Genomic DNA, 23538 nt, shown 5'->3' on the forward strand with positions numbered 1-23538 from the left:
TAAAACAGTAAACCCAGAAGACAACGGTTCAAATCAACATCTTAATAATTTATTTGTTATTCCAAATTCCATTTAATCATAAAAATAATCTCTCTTTTTTTAGTTAACTTTCAGCAGCATTGTCAATTTTGCATTAAACTGTAAATATTAATTTACAACTATATTCTGTATGTAATAATGTTCAGAAGAAATTTACAATTAAATTATTACAGTGACTGACAAGAAAAAAATAAAATTGAAAGACAGTGTTTTTATGATTGCATGTAACCAAAAATTTGTTTTAAGAAAAAACAAACAAAATTAAGATTGGGTTTAGCTCCATTGCCAGGGATTTACAATAACTTTTCAGTTAATTACCAGTAAGCATTATTTTACAATTAACATCCCAAAACACTCAATACAAACATTAAAAACAGCCTGCCAGTTATGCAGAGAGCCAGAAATCTGTTGTAGCTAGCCCTTAAGAAACCAATTTTTAGTACTTAGAGTGTTGAATATGAACTATTATAGGTGAGAAAATGTAACAGTTTTATTTTAAGTAGTCATATTTGAATTTATTTAGTCTTTGCAAACAAGGAGTTATTCACTTGGATAAAAGAGTTGCAACAATTTGTGAGCAAACCTATACAGTCTCCAGTATAATGAAAAAAAAAATCTACTGTATGTTTTTTTCCCTGCATATTACAATTTGCCACCCACAGAAAATGATGAATCCAGAATTGAATTAAGCTTTTAAGAAGAGTGAGATGACAACACCACAAGGATACTGGTATGACGTGAAATCATAATTGCCATTTTGTGTTGCTATTGTAGATTGCCCTCGTTGACTAAAATCTCAGTTGATTTCTAAGAAAGTGTTTTTTGTAATCATTAATGTACTTTGTAAGATTACTGATATGCTGTACAGTACACTGCCATCTCAGCTTCAGTAAGGACAGGTGTCTGTTTTGAGGAGTGTAATGCATAGTGCTACTGTATCTGCACAGACAAACAGGATGTAAAGGTCAAATCCAGGTGTAGTAAAGTAGACATCACTGCCTCCAATGTGGTGTGCCTCTACAGGTATCTCCTTGATTTTGAACTTGCTGCACTGCCCCTAAAATTAGAGATGATTATTGGTAAATTGTAGTATTCCTTTGCAAAATGTAGGTGTAGCTTAAGTTAATAATGGAATCCCGAGTAGAGCTATTGTTATATTTCTCCTCTTTATTTAAGGGCAGAAAATCCAAATAGAAAATGATGATTTACATTTAAAATAATAATCAGGGAATTGGTCAGATAGCAATCAGCAGCGAACAAATGACTTGAAGCAAACACCTACAGAAAAATGATTATAGTAAAAATACACACACATTATCAAAACAAATAACAGATTGAACAGATTTCAGGTTATAATATTAGTATGAAAACTGTGAGTTGAGCAATACCTGCCTTTTACCTAGTTAAAAAAAACGAAGTCTAAAAACAAAGAAATATGCTAATATAAGACTGTATTTTTATGTTCTAACTGCATTATAAAGTTTCCTAAGAATTAGCTGTACCACACAACATTTTCCACAATTGCCTTAAACTATTTCTTCTTCAGTCTTTTAGATGTATTTTTCTGAAGTGTATTATCCCCACACATGCTATATCATGCTAACAAAGCTAGTCAATTAGCCATTTGGTGACATTTACCTTGATAAGTACTCCTAGTCTGCATGCTTTCTGTAACCATTTCAGTTTCATTGCCTTTCCTGAAAGTATGCAAAGTTGACCTATGCACTTTCTTCTGAGGTTTTGAAATGTGCGACACAGATGCTTGGTTAGCAGGAGGAACACTTGGTTCTTTCCATACCACACTTGGGTCAGGAGAAGAAAGTTGTGACCTTTCTTTGGACATATGGAGCTCAGTATCTGAATCAAAGTCTACATCATTGTGATTCTGAAATTTTTTGGCTTTCACAGAATCACAAAGTTCTATGCTTCCTGTCTTTTTCTCTGCATGTGGATCCCAGAATTTCATGAAGTCATCATCTTCACCAAATCTTTTCTCATCTTCGTGCAGTTGTTTGTAAGATGATCCAAATTTACCAACATCTCTCTGGTGTCTCATCAAGTCAAGGTGTTTAGTATATAGAAGATATTTGTCATAAACACTTACAACTGAATCTTGGTCTGAATTGCAGTTGCTATTGGGTGCCACATCCTGAGATGTGTTTAATTCAATTGAATCAGTCTTTATCTGACTGGGAATTGATATTTGGGATTTTACACTTTCATTCATGTCAGCCAATTTAAAATGTGTTGCCGCTCTGTCGTTCCTTTGAAGAATCTGAGGTGTAGTACCTACCAGTTCAGATCCACAAGTAATACACCACTTAGAATAAAGATTATTTGAACTGAAGCATTCGTTACAAAATCCATATGCGTCAAATTTATCATTTTTATTAGTATGTTGATGCTGTGAGCTCTGAAAAATCTCTTCCTGCTCTCCTCTAATTTTAAAATCTTGAATTTGGCCAATGAACAAGTCAGTCACAGGTGTTCTTTGGAAAACGTGTTCTCTCTCATTTTCTTGTGATTTGCTGCTTAATGTGAATGTTCTCACAGTGTTTGTTTCTGGTAGGTCTGCTTCCAGTTTTTCTTCATTTTCTAAAGTTGAACTATTTATACCAGGAATTGTGTTTAACTTTCTTTCAAGTGTAGTGTTGAAAATATATTCACCACCACCACTTTGAGCCACCTCACAGGACCTTCTGTCATTAAGGCCATCTGAGAAATACATGTCAGATGTGCTGGTCTTGTTTTCTTTGATTTCCCATGCGTAACAGCGATTTTTCAGTCTTGAGCTATTATCCGTCAAGTAAGAGATCTGCTGCTGTGGTCCATCTGCTGATCTTAACCAATTCTCCATACTTTTGGTGTGTACTGTTTCTCCTCTTCCATAAAATTTCTCAGAAAATTCAGTACTGTCCCTGTTATATGATGAATAGGGAGTTGTTTTACATTTACTAAACTGAGACTGATATTCTTCATCTGACTCTTCATCAAGTGGATGCCAAAAATATGTGCCTTTGGGAGCATGTGTGGCATGTATGTCACGTTTATCTCTGTCTTCTATAACAGAAAATATATTACTAGAATGGTTGTTCTTTAACTTTCCATTTTCTGTACTTTTGAACAATTCAGTATGAGACATTTCATCTGTGCACCTTGGATTAGCTGAATACTGCTGACAATCTAGGAAATTGTGACTGCCAGCAAACACTTCATTTTTTGAAGACATAGAATAAGCACCTTTAGAAATGCAGTCATACTCATCATTAATAAAATCATGCAATGTCTCACTTTCTGTGCATGAATATGCGGGTTTCTTGTTGCCCTTATTATCACTTTTAAAAGTGTCTGGATGTGAATCAGTAATTAGCACATTGTAATTTTTCTGAGAATGCAATCTGGGGCTATTAAGGCAGTTCTTTATCACAAATGCTGTTGGGGTCTTTACCCCATCTGTAAGAACATCATGTGGGTCATATTTTCTAAAAACAGTATCTGAATCTTTTACTTCACACAAGCTACTCTTTTGGAAAGTTGCTTCATTTTCTCTTGACTCTGGATCCTTAATGAAATGTTGAGCCCACTCTAAAACATGCTTTAGCTTTTCATATTCTGGAACAGATCTGTCGTCAAGAACTTCATAGTTGAGCTCCACACTATTATTTAGTGTGGCAGAAGGTGGCAAATTGGTGGTTGTTGTAGTGATGTTGGACACAGAAGAGGTGTTTTCTTTAACTGCCTGATCCAAAACCACAGGCATAACTGAGACAACATGAGTGGAACTTTTCTCTTGATGGCTGGAGCTTTCATCAGAAATTGCTTTTACAGAAGTAAGTGTTGCCTTGTTTTTTGATGAATCAGAGCATTTTTTTTCCTGGGAGAAGTAAGCCAAACGTTTTGCTCTCAGTGACTTCAGGTTATGAGTTCTTGGACTGTCTGTTTCATAGATGACCTCAGCATTCAGTTTTTTCATTGTTCTTGCAGTAAATGGCTGATGCTGAAAGAAGAAACAGTTTAAAAATATATATTAAATAAATATCTAAAGATAACTAAATGTATAAAAATATACTACAGTATTCAGAACTTAGCAATTAATGCTTCAAACAAATACTGCTTAAATAATTTGTATCCTTCTTTCAGTTACACATTAAAAGAAATGATGCTTGATAAACTGCATAAAGGTTAGAAAAAAGAACCATTTCAGTTAGGCTTACACACATCAGGTTGGAAGAATCCTGTATTTTCCCAGCTTCTCAGTGCCCTGTGACTTTTTTTTATTGAGTATAATAAATTGTAGGGGTGAGTGAGAAGGGGTGCCAACTAGGAAAACCTGTTTAATTTGCTCTTCAGGGAAAAAAACAACAATAAACATAACAAGTACATGATGGTACTATCAAATAAAATCAGGCCATAGCCTCTTGTTGCTCTCTAGCAGCATTTCTGAGTAGGTAAGGCTTGGGATGAGTCGGGCACTCAGGTCCAAATGAGACACCACCTTCTGCGGACATCTCCCATTTATATTGTCTGGACTGTCGGGGAAGGGGGGCCGGTGGCATGGTTCTTTGGCTTTGTTGCCCTCAAGGAGCGATTTCTCAGCACTGTCAGAGAAAAGAGAGACAAGACCATGAACAAAAGCACCCACTCTCATTCTGTGATGGTAACACTTACTTTAGGTGAGCCTGGAGGGTGACCCTCTGGCACATACTGTATGCGTGATGATATGTATATTAAATCTCTTCCTTTTATATCCCTGCAACCATCATGATTTTCTATCTCTGTGTCTTACCTACACTCCAAACAACTATTCCCTAGGCAGCAATTACAGACCTAGTAGCCAGTGCCAGATAAACCATTAAGAGACATAGGTGGCCATCCTAGGACACCATTTTCTGGGAGGTGCTGATTTACCAAGTCAATTTCACTTAGTCTCAGAGAGTGTGCGCTATTCTCTACATGCTCTTAGCATCCTTAACAATGCATGCCTTCTTTAACCAAGCTTTATGAAAAATCATGTGAAATATGAAAAACAATGAGAGTCTGATCAATTACCCATCAATTTTGAGAAAGAGAAAGGAGAAAAGGATGAAAAATATTTAAAATTTGTCTGACACCTAGTTCTTTTCACAGTATCAGGTATTTTAGCTATTAAGATAAAACAAAGAAAAATATAAAAGTAAAACTAAAAATAGACAAAAATACATTTAAAAAATAAAAGCACACGAGCAAATGCATTTGACTATATAGACAAAATAATCACATCGTCTCCAAACTTTACATAACCATATTTTATTTTCTGGTACTAGTGATACTAGATGTTATTGCTGGTTAGGCAGCACTAAATTTATTCTCAAAGAAAACTGGTTTTAGCAATTTTTATGATAGAGTAATGAGAAACAATACGAAACTTTCAAAATATAATTAATCCAGAACCACCAGCTGGAATTGAGGTTGACTACAGCAAAAATGTAAAGAACTATATCAATGCAAAGTGGAAGAAAAAGCTCAATAAATCACCATAGCTTGGTTAATCAAGAAACAGCAATTGAAGACAGCATTGAAAACTACCCCCAGTGGTAGATCAACAAACAAAATAATCCCCTAGAAGCAAGGTTCAAAAAGAATATAAATGAGGAAATTATAAATTTCAGTTATCTGTATTGAGGCTTAGATTTCTTTTAACTTAGATTTAAAAATGTGCATAAACATTTCCTAGTAATACTTTTCGCACTTATTACTACAACTGTCTTAAAATTTTTCAAACTGAGATAACATTTGGCTGTTATTAATATCCTATAAAAATGTGTCAGTGTCGAACAGATGGCAAAATGTTTTAATTTTCCTATAATGTATTCACTTCTTCTACAGTACAAGTAGTTTGTACTTTTTTAGATACATCTGTATCATCAACAGAAGAATACTACTATCAAATATTCAATGTACATATCCTACATAAATCTTCTGAATAAAATGTATAAGATCACAAATCTTGTTAATTCAGCTAAATGTCATTTGTAAGTATGAAGCAAATTTTCTTTCTAGACATATATGAAAAAATCTTCATTAAAAAGTATATATTAGAAGGTGGTAAAACTTATTTTAAAATCTTTCAGTGATAATAGTTTATTTGGATGAATAATGAGAATATTAAAAACATTACATTTCTATTTGCAAAATTTATAACCCACAAATATAAATAAAGAAACCAAACTCTTTTCTTTGATCTGCTTTATAATCATCTTTTATGGTAATTGTCCAGAATTGTGCATATGCAACTTAAATGAAAATGATACTTATTATCTAACATTTGAATGAGTGTATGCTCAGGTTCTAAGGTATATGCTACCATTGTAGACAAGGCTTTTTTTATGCAAAGACACTTCTTTGTTTCATAATGTATGTAATGGAGTAAGACAGTAATGTGGCAGTCAGAATTATCTGACCATCTGGTTCTATAACCAGTGCTGCAAATCTTCTTATTTATTTAAAACACATACCTGAAATCAGCCAGCTAACTGTAATTCAGTTGTTAAAAAGAGGCCACTGAACTAATCTTTTCAGTAATGTTACTCTAACCCAGGGGAGTCAAACTCCAGGCCTGGAGGGCCACAGTGGCTGCAGGTTTTCATTCTAACCCTTTTCCTAATCAGTGATCAGTTTTCACTGCTAATTACATCCTTTTCCATTCATTTTAATAAGCCCTGTTTTTAAGGATTTAGTCCTCTGAATTTATTCCTTTCTTCATTCAACGACAGCCAAACAGAAATGAGACGTGAAACAAGCCAACACATGACCAGCTAAACTGGAATTTCAAACTGCAACCAATCTCTTAATTAGAAGTCAATTCTTTCTGTTAATTAAACTCGTAATTTAATTCCATGGCCTGTTGCTGCTCTCATTCTGCCACAGCAGACATTTCCAAAACTGTTCATTTTTCTGTTTTTACTAAGAACACCGTCAATATGTTTTGGTGACCTGAGCAGAGAAACACGACTGAGATCTTCACCTTTCTTTATTTTCAGATATTGTGTCATGGCCACAGGGGAGCCAGTCATGTGGCGACTCATTTTGTGTCTCATTATTGTTTGGCTGCTAATTAAGGAAAAAGAGACAACTAAGGGGCCTGAGTCGCGTTAATTAAAACAAAAGCAAAAGAAGTGAATTAGCAGCAAAAATGGCTCAGTAATGAAGAAGAGGGTTAGAATGAAAACCTACAGCCACTGTGACCCTCCAGGATCGGAGTTCGACACCCATGCTCTAACCATTAAAAGCTTGCAAACACAGCAAAAAAAAGACCAACAATCCTTCAAATACTCAATAAAACTAACATGATCAAACATTCGTTTAAAATTATTATTTTTTTTTCTTTGATGATAGTGGACTGAAATGCTTTCATTAATTAAAAATAATAATAATTAACTTTATTTAATCTAAATACACATGTAAGGTATAAACAACATATATTCTATATTGTCCATGAGTGTTTTACAGAATGTTTCACTTAAAGACACGCCTCTCGTGAGTGTAAGAATTTTTAATCATGTAGTTAAATAATGAAAAAGTGTATTTCACTATCTAACCGTGTTACCAATGTCTTTATAAACTCCTATTTTTATACATTGCTTGAATAACCAGCAAGTAGCATTCCATAAATCAAAATGGGCCAAATATGATAACGCTATGTTTTTTCATAAAATGGATGGCATAATGTTAATTATTTCAGTGACAGTATACTTCACTATGTTTGAACTTTTTCCATTTTAAAATCTGCTTCTTTGATTCTGTCCTCCATACAGTTGCCTTTTTCTCCAATTTGATATTCTTCACCACAATGTTTTACTGCACCTTCTAATAGCTTTTATATCACTACTACCCTGCAATTGAGAAAGCACTGTCTAACTTCCTTCAAGACACAATCTGTTTACAATTTCAACAATGTTAACAGCAAGTGACCTCTAGAGGCAGAGAACTGACTTCTGATTTGTAGTGCAACTGAGTCAAACTGTGTTTAAACCATAACTACTAATGACACAGTAGTCAGGATCAGGCAGCTACAGGTGTATTTCACAAAATGCTCAGCTAAAACTCTAAATTGCAGCCAAGATACTGACAGTCTAATTGTTAAGTTTTGCTTACTGGGTTGATATTTTTTATTTTTGTTTTTTCTTTTTGATATTTATATTATATATAAATAAATATATTCATTTTGTTTTTAACATTGTTTTAATTTTCACTTTGTTTTAATTTTACATCTTTGTTTTCTGAATTTGTTTTTAAATACAATTAGTGAGAAAAGTTTTAACCTTTTAACCAAAAACAGCTTCATAATAATGCAAAAAATGCATGTGGTGCTGAGGCATATTTATGTACGATGATGAATTAAATAAAAGAAAAAATATGGCAATTTATACAGACAAAAAGATGAGAAGACAAAGATTTTGTTGTCTTCTGTGTTTTGCTTCCTTAAGAGTCAAATTTCTGTGCATGACATTATATATATATATATATATATAGGGTTAGGGTTATATATATAGTGATCCCTCGCTATATCGCGCTTCGACTTTCGCGGCTTCACTCCATCGCAGATTTTAAATGTAAGCATATCTAAATTTATATCACGGATTTTCGCTGGTTCGCGGATTTCTGCGGACAATGGGTCTTTCAATTTATGGTACATGCTTCCTCAGTTTGTTTGCCCAGTTGATTTCATACAAGAGACGCTAGTGGTGGATGGCTGAGAAACTACCCAATCAGAGCATGTATTACGTATTAAATAAAACTCCTCAATGATATACGATATGCTTCCCGTGCGGTGCTTCGCACACTTAAAAGCTAGAACAGCCCGTAATGATTTTTCATTGTTTGCTTTTGTCTGTCTCTCTCACTCTCTCTGACATTCTCTGCTCCTAACAGAGGGGGTGTGAGCAGAGGGGTGAAAGGCTACCTTCACATTGATCCCTTCATTGCGCCGCTTATCGCGGTGCTTGCATACTTAAAAGTGCAACAGCCCTATTGATTTTTGATTGTTTACTTTACTCTCTCTCTCTGACATTCCCCGCTCCTGACGCCGCACCTTGAAGAGGAAGATATGTTTGCATTCTTTTAATTGTGAGAAAGAACTGTCATCTCTGTCTTGTCATGGAGCACAGTTTAAACCTTTGACTAAAGGGTGTTATTTCATGTCTAGAGGGCTCTAATAATGTTAAAAAACGTATTTAGAAGGTCATAAGCATGTTTTCAGTTCTCTAACTGTGAAAATATTAGATTTATAAATAAAGAATTCTACTTCGTGGAAATTCATTTATCTGTCTGGAGTGGATTAACCGTGATAAACGAGGGTTTACTGTGTAACTGTGCGGAGAATATTTATAAACAGTGTGGGAGAGTTTCTAAGGGCTTAAAATATATAAAAATAACCATACAATCATATGGTTTCTACTTCGCGGATTTTCACCTATCGCGGGAGGTTCTGGAACGCAACCCCCACGATTGAGGAGGGATTACTATATATATATATATATATATATATATATATATATATATATATACTGCTCAAAAGAATTAAAGGAACACTTTTAATCAGAGTATAACATAAAGTCAATAAAACTTATGGGATATTAATCTGGTCAGTTAAGTAGCAGAGGGGGTTGTTAATCAGTTTCAGCTGCTGTGGTGTTAATGAAATTAACAACAGATGCACTAGAGGGGCAACAATGAGATGACCCCCAAAACAGGAATGGTTTAACAGGTGGAGGCCACTGACATTTTCCACTCCTCATCATTTCTGACTGTTTCTTCACTAGTTTTGCATTTGGCTACAGTCAGTGTCACTACTGGTAGCATGAGGCGATACCTGGACCCTACAGAGGTTGCACAGGTAGTCCAACTTCTCCAGGATGGCACATCAATACGTGTCATTGCCAGAAGGTTTGCTGTGTCTCCCTGCACAGTCTCAAGGGCATGGAGGAGATTCTAGGAGACAAGCAGTTACTCTAGGAGAGCTGGAGAGGGCCATAGAAGGTCCATAACCCATCAGCAGGACCAGTATCTGCTCCTTTGGGCAAGGAGGAACAGGATGAGCACTGCCAGAGCCCTACAAAATGACCTCCAGCAGGCCACTGGTGTGAATGTCTCTGACCAAACAACCAGAAAGACTTCATGAGGGTGACCCAAGGGCCCCATGTCCTCTAATGGGCCCTGAGCTCACTGCCCAGCAGCATGCAGCTCGATTGGCATTCGCCATAGAATACCAGAATTGGCAGATGCACCACTGGTGCCCTGTGCTTTTTATAGATGAGAGCAGGTTCACCCTGAGCACGTGACAGAAGTGAAAGGGTCTGGAGAAGCCATGGAGAACATTATGCTGCCTGTAACATCATTCAGCATGAGCAGTTTGGTGGTGGGTTAATGATTGTCTGGGGAGGCATATCCATGGAGGGTCACACAGACCGCTACAGGCTTGACAAAGGCACCTTGGCTGCCATTAGGTATCAGGATGAAATCCTTGGACCCATTGTCAGACCCTATGCTGGTACAGTGGCTCCTGGTGCACGACAATTCCTGGCCTCATGTGGTGAGAGTATGCAGGCAGTTCCTGGAGGATGAAGGAATTGATACCATTGACTGGCCACCACACTTTCCTGACCTAAATCCAATAGAACACCTCTGGGACATTATGTTTTGGTCCATCCAATGCCACCAGGTTGCACCTCAGACTGTCCAGGAGCTCAGTGATGCCCTGGTCCAGATCTGGGAGGAGATCCCCCACAACACCATCTGTCATCTAATTAGAAGCATGCACCTATGTTGTCAGGCATGTATACAAGAACACAGGAGCCATACAAAGTGCTGCGTACAATTTTGAGTTGCTGCAATTAAATTTTGGCAAAATGGACTAGCCTGCCACATCATTTTTTCACTTTGATTTTTGGGGCGTCTTTGAATTCAGGGCTCTGTAGGTTGATCATTTTCATTTCCATCAAACGATGTGGCATCCTTTCGTTCCTCACACATTACCCAGTCTATATCAGTATAGATATCCAGGAGGATTTCTTTTTCCCATTGAGATCTGATGTGTTTTCAAAGTGTTCCTTTAATTTTTTTGAGCAGTTTTATATATATATGGAGCCCGGCCGGGACGCCCAGGAGAACGTGAGGAGGGCTTGTGCCTCCTCCAGACCGCGAGGGGGAGTCCGTCCTGGTTCTGTTGGGGCCACGGGTTGAGGGCATGGAGGCCCTTCCTGTAGGGGCCCGTGGTCACCGCCAGGCGGCACCCCGATGCCGGTTTATCCCGTGCGGTTGCCGGTCAGGACTGGAGCCCGGCCGGGACGCCTTGGAGGACCGGAGGAGGGCGAGTGCCTCCTCCAGACAGAGTGGGGGCGTCCGTCCTGGTTAGGCAGGGGGCCTCGGGTACAGGGCTTTGAAGCCCAGCCCTGTAGGGACCCGTGGCCACCGCCAGGCGGCGCCCCGGTGCCTAATTATCCCGGGAGCCCGGCACTTCCGCCACACCAGGAAGTGCCGGGGGGAAGACTTTGTGTGGCACCCGGAGAGCTGCCAGGAAGACAGCCGACACTTCCGCCACGCTTGGGCGTGGCTAAGGAAGGAACACCTGGGGCTCATCCGGGAGCCTTATTTAAGGGGCCGCCTCCCTCCAGTGAGTGGTGGAAGTCGGGAGGAAGCGGACTGAGCTGGAGAGCGAGGACAGGAGGCGGCCAGGAAGCAAGGCACAGAACTGTGGGCCCTGGACTTGGGGGAAATCAGGGCAGAGGCACTGGGGTTTGTGTGAATGCACGTGACTTTTGTAAATAGCACCAGTGTAAATAAACAGTGTGTTGGGCAAAAATATGTTGTCCGTCTGTCTGTGTCCGGGCCAGCGTTCACAATATATATATATATATATAGTGACAATCAAGAGTCCAAGACATCATAAAGGTTTGGGGCAGCCACCCGTATATTGTTTTTCCCAGCTGCAAAATGGTTGAAATAAGTAGCACGATGTGCATATAACAGAGTCCAAAACAGAACTGACTATAGTAGCCCAAGATGGGGGCTTTAAAGAAACTGATGTCATCAAAATGGCCAGAACCAGAAGTTATATCAGAAAAGGAGCTGGCTTCGGAAGTGACGTCTGCAAAGGGGCAAGGCTCTGGAAGTGATGACTTCTGAGGCGCCGGAACCTTGCAGGATTTCCCGGGAAAGGTCTGTAGGGAACTGAGAAAGACAGTCAGCGCACTCCGTCATCCCCTGGTCGGATGTTTTATTATACTTACTCAGACCCTTTAGCTGCCTCCTACTCACACGTGTGTGACAATATATACTGTATATATTATAAAAGGAAATCCTGGAACAAAACTTTCTCTGAGATAATTTCAACTCCCACAAGAGATAATTTCAGGTCCTGCAAGACAAGTATTTTGCCAAGAGATTTTGACAAGTCCAGCCCTCCTCTCAAACATTTACACCCACGCCCACGGTCCACTCACTTCTCATTTGTGTGAATTCTATTGTCAGACACAGTCCCTGCACTCTCATCTCCAAGCTGGGTTGGAAATTAAAGACAATGAGTAGAAGACAAAGTAGAACGTCATAAAGAGGTTCAAAAACGTTGGCGCAATACACATGCAGAGCAGGTTAGAGATTATGAAAGTAATAAAATTCAAAAGTCTCAAAAAAACTGATAGTGAAGATTGCATTAGCACTAGCAAATGGAAATTATTACTTGGTGAAATAATGGAACAGTGAAAAGAGAGCGAAAATATGAACATAGGTGATATGATAGAAATATGTAGTTATTGTTTGGCTTTAAACTTTAAGTCAGAGACTTGTAGATTGTCTAATTTGAGTTGCTATCAGGGAAAAGTAGCGTTTCTTCACAATGAAAAGGCCTATCCACGAAAATAAAAAGATTTGTTGTTTGGTGAAAGTGAAGTCCAGATGCGCAAGTGCCAGAGACGTGAAGTGGCTGGCACGTACCGCAGGCCGGGAGTATTTTATTTGTATTGTATTATATTTCTACAATCAGAGCACTGTCTGGCTATACAAGCCGTTTATGATGCATCTTTCATTGTCCAAAGACAAGGTACAAAGCATGTCATCTCTTGAGTCAGTTTCTCCAAATGCTCCATTTCAGATAATTTACAGTAGGCAACTAATCTAACATTTTGGTTCAATGAACAGTTAACCAGTCTGCAATTTCATTGAAAGGGCAGGGGTATTTCTGTGTGACAGTGATAGAAGAGATTTTAATTACTGCTTTTAAAAATAACCCAAGGGAGGCACATAATTATAACTTCAGGTTTTGTCCTGTGTGAGTGCAGGTGTATATGACTGGGCCATGCACTGGACTGGCGCCCCGACTAAGGTTGGTCTCCACTTTGCCCTAAAGGCAACTGGGATAGGCTCATCATGACCCTGAACAAGAAGTGGATTTTAAAAGGTTATGGTGGAAGGGTCCAAGAATGATGACAAAGTATTGTTTCCTGTAGTGGATTGATTGTTGTGTAAATCTGTTCTCCATGGGAACTGTGCTACAGCTACTAAAATAAAATATTTTAACTTCTATAATAATAACAAATTAAGATTTTTAATTGTTCGAAATCTGGAATGTTTCATGTTTAAAGCATCAAAAAACCCTTTGACCACACACATTATTAGTAGCATGGAGAATCACTACATTTTTACAGAGGGACATTGATAGTATACAGGCATCGGCAGATTTGTTGCAAATGAAATTTAATGTAAGAACATGTAAAATATTACATACTGTATAGGAATTAGAAATGTTAGATTTGCATATGCAAATATCATATGAGAAGGACAACAAGAAGTTGTGGATTTGTCAGTCTCTACATCCAGACACTGTACAGAAGGTATTTAGTAGGATAACATAATGCTAAGTTATTTAGCGCAATGTGAGGAGTACAAGATAAAGGAGGTTCTGCTTACACTTATAAAACACTGTTGAGACCTCACTTGGAGAACTAAATAAAGTTTTGGTCTCTAGCTTACAAAAATGACATAGTAGTGCTAGGAATAGTCGAAAAAACTCTAGAATTCTTTGACTGCAAGATATTAGTTTTGAAGAAATACTGAAGTGATTAACCTTTTATGTTTAATAAACAGAAATTAAGAGGTGACATGATTACTTTTTTAACTATGAAAGGAATTAGTACAGTCTGTTATTCTTAAAGGAGTTCTTCAAAAAGAATACAGAGGCACAGATGGAAACTTGTTAACACAAATATTAGAAAGTTTTTCTTCACACAGAGAACCATAGATACAGTAAATGGAATCTATACATATAAAAAGCAAAGCCCTCACTTACTCATCACTAATTCTCCCACTTTCCATATAGGTGTGATGCTGAAATTTCGTGTGCTCATTCCTTGCAGTGTCCTTACAAAAGTTAGGTATGTTTCAGGTCCTATTGCAACACCCAAGGGGGGGAAACGGGTGTACCCCCTAAACTGTATATATAGATAGAGGAAACCCCTCTTCACTAATTCTGCGACTTCCAATATACGTAGGAAGCCCAAATTTCCCATGCTCATCCTTTACACTATACTTACAAATGTTAAGTATGTTTCATTTCGCACCGTGCCCCGTAACGAATTTTCGAAAATAACGTCTTCTTTTTGGCGGTTCTCACCATCATGCCTTAAGGAACTTTCAGAACTGACCTCTCCTTTTGGCGGTTTCATTCCTCATTTTCATTTCATTTCAGATGATTTATTTCACGGCAGAGATGCACAAAGGCCACCCCCAGTCCCCCATCCTTTTTCTGCACAGCTGCTGTCCGCGCACCTACCACGTGGTTGCCTCCCTGCCTATATACATTAATGACATCCCGCGCTCATGTGCCTCCTCACTCACTTCCTTCCTTCCTTAATTTTCTCAGCTTTTCGGCGTGCTCACTGCTCCCTTCTTCTTTACTCCACCGCTGATCAAATGTTCCTAATGTTCTAATTAAGTGTTTTCTTGATAATTTAAACTGCTATATTCAGCTGCTACTAGGTCAATTTCTGCTTTTTTCTGTACATTTTACTTAGGTTTAGGGTTATGTCTATATATCTTATCATCATTTTTTTTCCTATTTGCAATTTGTGAGTAGATTATTTGTAACAGTTTGTAAAAGTAATAATTCTGAAGTTTTAAAATTGATTACATTTATACAAACAAAGTAAAAATAAAATAAGTATGGTAATAATCATCAAATATGAATAACAAAAACGATATACCTCCTCTGAGAGTGGTATCTTTGGAGCATTAGACCAGCGTATGCTTGCCATTTTCAAATCCCTTTTATTATCAAGATTCAAATTCCTGGAAAAAAATAAGCACATATTTATTATATAAAAAAGGATGTGGCTAAAAGTATACAAAAGGAAGTAGTAAACATTTCAAACAGATTTTGGGATGAGAAACGCTGATGAATGGAGTAACTGAAACAGACAAGATGTGAGGATCATGAGAGGTGACAAAATGACAGAAAGCAATGATCTAAACCAGTGTTTCTTAAACTGCATTCCAGGGAACCATACAGTTCAGCAAAACCTTACAGCAGTTCCATGAGACATCAGTCATAATGTCTTCTATGAGCTGAATCTACTGGAAAAATCAGTGCTGATCAACAAACAAGCACAAATTAGCACAATACTGATCTGAGCTCACCCAAACCAGAATGCAGATCTCCTCCTGCTCCATGCCTCTGTCATGATTGTTACTAAATGTCTGTTGTGTGATGCATGCAGTGTTATATTTGTCATTGTGCATCTTCTTAAGCACATTTACTAAACTGAATGTATTAATATTACTATGGTTTTTATTTATGTATTTTTACCAATACAATCAAGTTAGACTTCTGTTTTTTTTTTTTATTATTGTTACACGTGGATGTTCACTGGTTCTCACAAGGTCAGATTTTTAAAAAGACTTTGTGATGACGTGAAAGCAGAAAAAAAAATGTTCTTATCAAACAGAAACTGTGTCCTTGTGCAGTTCTTGTACAATACAGACAGGGACCGGTAGTTATGTTACCTTGCAGATATACTTTAGCTTTCAAAAAAGATTAACTAAGCTCTTCAGGAAACACATAAAGCAATACTGATGACTTGTGTCATACAATACCAGCAAATCCTGGCCATTTGCATTACATGCCTGTAACAGTTTTTATTATTTTATATTTTATCATAAATATGAACAGTATATGCATAGATTTATAAATATTTTCTTAATTCAAAGTTTTCACTTATCTTATTATTTTGTAATAATTTCCTTTTTTTAATTTCATAGAGGTTCCACAGAGAGAGAGAGAGAGAGAGAGAGGTTGCACAGATCAGATTTTTTTTGTATAAGGATCCACAGACCCAAAACGTTTAAAAACACTGAAGTAAACAACAACAGAACATGTACAGGTGAGATTAACGCCAGACTTACAATGTCCAAATCTTCTTTTAATTAAAAAGATGCAAAGTATAAAAGATGGAAAGTCAGACTGGAGGAAAGGATGGCACCTTGAAAATAATAACAGCCTGGGAAGCAGGGATTACGGGCACACACTCAGAAAAGGAAGCACTGGTGAAGAGAAATTCAAATACATCAGAATACAGAGGAAATGAGCGAAAAGTACTTGTAGGGCAAGTGATTTTTTTTTAATTATTTCGACAGGTACTGTGGCTAGTACTTTATAAATCAATTGTCAGTTCCCCAAGATTAATTCAAATATGTATTGTAAGCAAAGGGGTTTATTGAAAAATTTCATGCATCATAGTATTGTTCCCATACATTCTAAGATGTAATCTCCTTGGTGAAAGAAGTACTCAAATGCAGATAAGTTGAAATTAAATTAAGAAGGAAATCAAAATACTATAAAGGGAATTTATACCTAACTATCAAAGGGAAAAACTACTGTACATAGAGGGAGAACTCAGTTTGTCCTATTTATAAAAAATAAACTTCAGATAAACTATAGATTTAAAGTAAAAAAAAAACTGACATGAATTTAAAAAATGAAAAAATATGCAGAAAATAAAAAGGGAAGAAAAAACAGAACAGTATAACAAGAACACCTGTTATTCTGCTTTGCTGTCATACTGTCACAATAACACCTCAATTACACCTTATTTTTTACTGTCAACTTAATGTTTATTCCTGCCTCCCAGCTCTGTGACCTCAGAGCACTGGCTAAAGATGGTTTTGTGAACAACAGCCTCCAGGGGGCAGTGTCTCCTGTCAATTTAAAAAGGTCTAAATGCGTTGACTACTTTAAATTCCACTCAAGAATGACCACAAAAACTTTCTGTTATTTAAATGTTTATTTCCTTTATTTATTCAGTAAAAAAAAAAAACAATTTTACCTTTATTTAGATAGTTTCCCCTTTATTTTAATATATATAAGAGCCAAATCTTTTAAGTTAATGTTAATGGTAAATTTAGTGAAGTTTTTGCTTAATTTGAATAGAATGTACCTTTCACATAGACAGGGAGGAAGATTCTGTTTTTGCCTCCATAAACAAACAAGTTGATGGAATGTTCCTAACGTTGTGCTGTATTACTGTATTTAGACCACAGAATGCTCTCAGATTGTAGTTAGAAAGCCTGAAAGAAACAAACTGTTGAACACAAATGGCAATAAGGACATATAGTTTTCTGACCATATTTAATTATCAAATGCAGGTCTTAGTGTATGTGATAACATATAGACATTTTAAAGAAATGTGACATAGACACTTAAGCCTTAAGTGAAACAACATAGACAAGAAAATATTTTCTGTTGTATTATGTATTATCAGCTTTCTTCCTTATTTTTTGTGTGAACTGTTTGCCTTGAAGTTCACTAAATATTTTTAAATGAAAACATTTAGACTGGAGTTTTTTTTCTTGCACAACAAGGCATAAAAATTGCTGGAATGGAAGCTGCATTTTGAACTATTCTGAACTATTTGGAAACTGTCAGCAAACACAGCTACACTGTGTGTGTGTGTGTGTGTGAGGTACGTATCCTGTGATGTGCAGTATCCCATCCAGAGCTGGTTCTTGTTATACAGGATGCACAATGATGATGTTCATTGATTCTGAAAAATTGTTTTGAAAAATTAATCTTATTTTTCTTCTTTCGGTCGATCCTGTTAGGGGCACAATAGCAGATCATTTTCTTCAATATCTTTCTGTCCTCTGTATCTTGTTCTGTTACGCCCATCACCTGCATGTCCACTCTCACCACATCCATAAACCTCCGCTTAGACCTTCCACTTTTTCTTTTGCCTGGCAGCTCTATTCTTAGCATCCTTTTCCCAATATACCCAGCATCTCTTCTCTGCACATGTCCAAACCAACGCAATCTCACCTCTCTGACTTTATCTACAAACCTTACAACCCGAGCTGACCTTCTAATGTACTCATTTCTAATCCTGTCCATCCTCGTCACACCCAATGCAATCTTAGCATCTTTAACTCTGCTACCTCCAGCTCTGTCTCCTGCTTTCTGGTCAGTGCCACCATCTCCAACCCATATAACATAGCTGGTCTCACTACTGCCTTGTAGACCTTCCCTTTCCCTCTTGCTGGTACCCATTTGTCACAAATCAGTCCTGACACTCTTCTCCACCCATTCCACTCTGCCTGCCCTCTCTTTTTCAGTTCTCTTCCACACTCCATGTTACTCTGTACTGTTAATCCCAAGTATTTAAACTCATCCACCTTCACCAGATCTACTCCCTGCATCCTCACTATTTCTCTGACCTCACTCTTATTCACGCACATCTATTCTGTCTTCTTCCTACTGGTCTTCATTCCTCTCTTCTCTATACATATTTTTACCTCTTCAGGGTCATCCTTCTCTGCCACGACTTCATCTTACAAGACCACAACCCGTCTCTAGGCACACTGTCATATGCTTTCTCGAAGATCACAAAGACACAATGTAACCCCTTCTGTTCTACTCTATACTTCTCCCTCAACACCCTCAGAGCAAACATTGCATCTTTAGTGCTCTTTCCTGGCATGAAACCATAATGCTGCTCACTAATCATCACCTCACTTTTTAACCTAGCTTCCACTACTCTTTTACATAACTTCATGCTGTGGCTCATCAATTTTATCCCTCTGTAGTTACTACAGTTCTGCACATTTCCCTTATTCTTAAATATCGGCACTAGTACACTTCTTCTCCACCCCTTTGGCATCCTCTCACTTTTCAATATTGTATTAAACAATCTGGTTTAAAACTCCACTGCCATCTCTCCTAAACACTTCCATGCTTCCACATTTATGGCATCTAGACCAACGGCCTTCCCATTCTTCATCCTCTGCCTAGCTGTCCACACCTCCTCCTTGCTAATCCATTGCACTTCCTGATTCACTATCTCCACATCATCCAACCTTATCTAACTCTCATTCATCAGCCTCTCAAAGTACTCTTTCCATATTCTGAACACACCCTCCTCACTTCTGAGTATGTTTCCATGTTTATTCTTCATCACCCAAACCTGCTGCACAACTTTCCCAGCTCTGTCCCTCTATTTAGCCAATCGGTAAAGGTCCTTTCCACCCTCTTTAGTGTCCAACCTCTCGTACAACTCACCATACACCTTATCTCTAACCTTCGCAACCCCTCGCTTTACTTTGCATCTTATCTCCTTGTACTTTTGTTTACTTTCTGCATCTCTCTGACTATCCCACTTCTTCTTTGCAACCTCTTCCTATGTATACCCTGCTATACTTCCCCACTCCACCACCAGGTTTCTTTGTCCTCATTCCTCTGTCCAGGTGTCACACCAAGCACCCTTCTAGCTGCCTTCCTTACCACTTCTGCTGTAGTTGCCCAGCTATCTGGTAACTCTCCACTGCCACCCATTTCCTGTCTTACCTTGTCCCGGAACTCTACCTTACAATCTTCCTTTTTCAACTCCCAACATTTGAACCTTGGCTCTGCCCTCACTCTCCTCCTTTTTTTGATATCCAACATCATCCTACAGACCACCATCCTATGCTGTCTAACAACACTTTCACCTGCCACCACTTTGCAGTCTCCAGTCTCCTTCAGACTGACCCTCCTGCATAGGATATAATCTACCTGTGTGCATCTTCCTCCACTCTTGTACGTCACCCTGTGTTCCTCTCTCTTCTTAAAATACGCATTCACCATAACCATGTCCATCCTTTTCGCAAAATCTACTATCATCTGACCTTCTTCATTCCTTTCCTTGACATCATACCTATCCATCACCTCCTCAGTTCCCTTCACCAACATGTCAATTGAAATCCGCTCCAAACACTACTCTCTCTCTCCCTTGGGTACACTCTCCACCACTTCATTCAACTCACTCCAAAAATCTTCTTTTTCATCTATCGCACACCCAACTTGTGGGGCATATACACTAACAACATTCATCATCACATCTTTATAATTTCTAGCTTCCTAATCATGAAGATTTTTGAAATAATGATCACATTATCATCAAAAATAATACATTTACTTCATTTGAACCCTTTCTTTCCAATACAGGAATGCAAAGACCAAAAGATTAAGCAATATCAGGTGCAAGGAAAGAATCTGCCAAGGATGGAAGGTAAGTCTACCCAAGAACTCACACAAGCACACACCTTTATTAGACCTACCCCTATCTTTAGAATGTAAGAGAAAACTTAAGTACCTGAAAAAAATCTTAGAGAGGGCAAACATACAACTTCACACAGGTATTGAATGAGCCAGAAATGGAATTTTGTCACCTGGAGTTGTGTGGGAGCACAGTTTACTTTGTCACAATTCAGTTTATTCCTATAAAGGCACATTTTGATCATTAAGGAAAGATTATATTTACAAATACAGTACTCTGGAGCTAAATAAATAATATACTTGTGCAGCTAACAGAAACACAAAGGAGTAATCTTATATGTAATTCAAAATATGTAGGCTTGTGTTTTGATAGATAGATAGATAGATAGATAGATAGATAGATAGATAGATAGATAGATAGATAGATAGATAGATAGATAGATAGATCTGCATATATGAATAAACTGAAGAAAATAAAAAACGCATAAACGTAGAAAATGTGGAAATTCTGTTTAAGTCATTTTAACTATTAAAAAACTTTGAAAAGCAGCAAGTTGGATTCCCTGAGGTAGAGCCCACACGTTCTCGCTACTTACACGTTTAGACACTGGTGGGTTGGAAGCTGTAGCAAACTGCAGCTATCTTGCAGCCTCTCCTACACGGTGTTTCGTTTCCCGCTTGACCGAATCATTATGTCGCGGTCCTGTCAGAATGAGCGGATCACTTCTACCATAAACATTATTGTATCAAACCCGTTTCTAAGGAAACGGGGCGGGGAGTCCTGCTAAGGAAACGACTTTTTTTTTTTATTTGTTTCCGTGATATTTCTTTTGCCAAGCCTACAGGAAAGTGTTACTACACGTATCGAAAATAATCATGTATAATAAAAGAAAAATCAACTATAGTGTTTTCAAAAAAGTTACCTTACGTCGCCTTTCCTTTGCTACGTGTTGCTGATGACGTATTTAGAAAGACAGGCACAACAATTCCTTAAGTTCCTATTGGATAGCTGACCTGTCAGTCCTTTTCGAGCGTTTCTTGGTGCTGCGCGGGGTTAAGACGCTTGCCTGCCGACGAGTGCTAAATGGATGGAGGCCGGGCTGTGCGAAGCAATTGCTGTTGCCAATTAAATACATCCACTAGATGGTGACCTCTGCTAGGTAATGTTTATTAGACTGTAAGCCTGACTTTCGTCGAAGAATGTATGGACATAATCCTTAAAATTGTTAATCGTTTGCGTCCAATTTAGAGTTTCATGAATCTTATATTAGTGCATCCCAAGGCTGTGACTGACGCCCTTTTAAAGTTCAGTTTGTGACCCATATTATAAACATTTTTATTGGGACAACTGCGCTCAAAGATATGTATTTATTTGATGTGTTTCAAACACCAGTGTATAATTTGTACCTAGCTCTTTTCTCTGTAATACTGAAACAAAATAAATAAATTATGACATTACCTTCCTTATAATATACAGATGAAATTGTACATCCATCCATCCAACCCACTATATCCTAACTACAGGGTCACAAGGCAGGAAACAAACCCCAGGCAGGGCACCAGCCCACACACACACACACACACACACCAGGGATAATTTAGAATCACCAATGCACCTAACCTGCATGTCTTTGGACTGTGGGAGTAAACCCACGCAGACACAGGGAGAACATGCAAACTCCACGCATGGTGGACCCTGGAATTGAACCCAGGTCTCCTAACTGCGAGGCAGCAGCGCTACCAACTGCGCCACCTGAAATTGTTACTAATCTTAATTTCAAATCATTCCAACTCTTTCAACATGTTCTGTATTCTTTTTTGTTGATAATATTCGATTAAACTTTACTGTATTTTATTTATTTTCAATATCCAAATATAATACCTACCATCTGTGAAAAAATGTTGGGAATTGGAATTTTTATATTCTTTATTTATGAGACTTTTAACTAAATTTAAACTTGCCTAAATGTACTGAATTTGCATGTTAGGAGTTTATGTGCAGTATCATTTTAGATAAATACTGGGACATATTCAATCCACCCATTTAATAGCATGCTTATATACTGCACCACTTTAGCATTTTGCACTGCTGTATCTGGTCCACAGATGAATTCATTTACTTCATTCCATCCATTCACTTTCTTGTATGTTTGTCATTGAGTGGGTTGTTGCTGTCAGAGCCAAAAAGGCCAGGACAAATTTTATTATGTCTGTTTATGGCGGAAGAAAGTAGGCCCCACATTGGAAACCCACTACACTAGTATTCCACAAAAGTGGGGCCACAATCGTAAATCAAACCAGAACTAATAGATGTAAGGCTGCAATGCTGTACTATCCATCCATTGTTGCGTCTTCCAACCTGCTTATCCAGGGCAGCATTGCAGGGCACTTGGCGCCTATATGTCCAACAGGTATACAAAGAGAACACATTAGGTTTCTCTTTTGTAACCAACAGATGTACAGTAGTTATCCACAAATGCACTCTAGTTTCCTTAGTAAGCATATGCTTATCCAACAGAAAAAACCTTAATTTGTTTAACTAATTCTTTCCACATAATCAAACTCAAAAAGTAACCAAGGCATAGAAGATGGGTGATGTAGGAAGCCACTGTGACAGATTTTCTGTCCAAGGTAGGGGAGAAAGCAAAAAAAAACCAATATATTTAAGGCTCCAAAATTAAAGCACAAATTAAATGATACCAGACTGATGTCCCTTCAGTTTCAGCACATTCAGATTCCAGATAAAACTGCAACACATATGCCAGAGATGTAATACCTTTTAGCAATTATTTTGTTTTGCTCAGTGGGGGCTGGGTGGTCTCGTGGCCTGGGAACCCCTGCAGATTTTGTATTTTTTCTTCTGGAGTTTTTTTGGTTTTGTTTGTTTTTTCTGTCCTTCTGGCCATAGGACCTTACTTTATTCTTTGTTACTTAGTATTGCCTAATCT

The 23538-nt window shown here is 37.8% G+C and overlaps 1 protein-coding gene across 1 annotated transcript in view; it reads right to left on the reverse strand.

Annotated features, from left to right (window-relative positions):
• The window catches only part of LOC120527313, an 88953-nt gene extending 67423 nt beyond the window's left edge, over nucleotides 1-21530 (reverse strand). Inside the window, exons 1-3 of the mRNA XM_039750578.1 lie at nucleotides 21514-21530; nucleotides 15273-15357; nucleotides 1678-4036 (exon numbers count right to left, since the gene is read on the reverse strand). Of these exons, the coding sequence (XP_039606512.1) occupies nucleotides 1678-4036; nucleotides 15273-15323 (2410 nt within the window). The 5' untranslated portion in view covers nucleotides 15324-15357; nucleotides 21514-21530. The remainder of the gene's footprint in view (nucleotides 1-1677; nucleotides 4037-15272; nucleotides 15358-21513) is intronic.
• Nucleotides 21531-23538: the final 2008 nt, after the last annotated feature.

The sequence above is a fragment of the Polypterus senegalus genome, chromosome 4 (assembly GCF_016835505.1).
Source record: "Polypterus senegalus isolate Bchr_013 chromosome 4, ASM1683550v1, whole genome shotgun sequence".
Lineage (NCBI taxonomy): Eukaryota > Metazoa > Chordata > Cladistia > Polypteriformes > Polypteridae > Polypterus > Polypterus senegalus.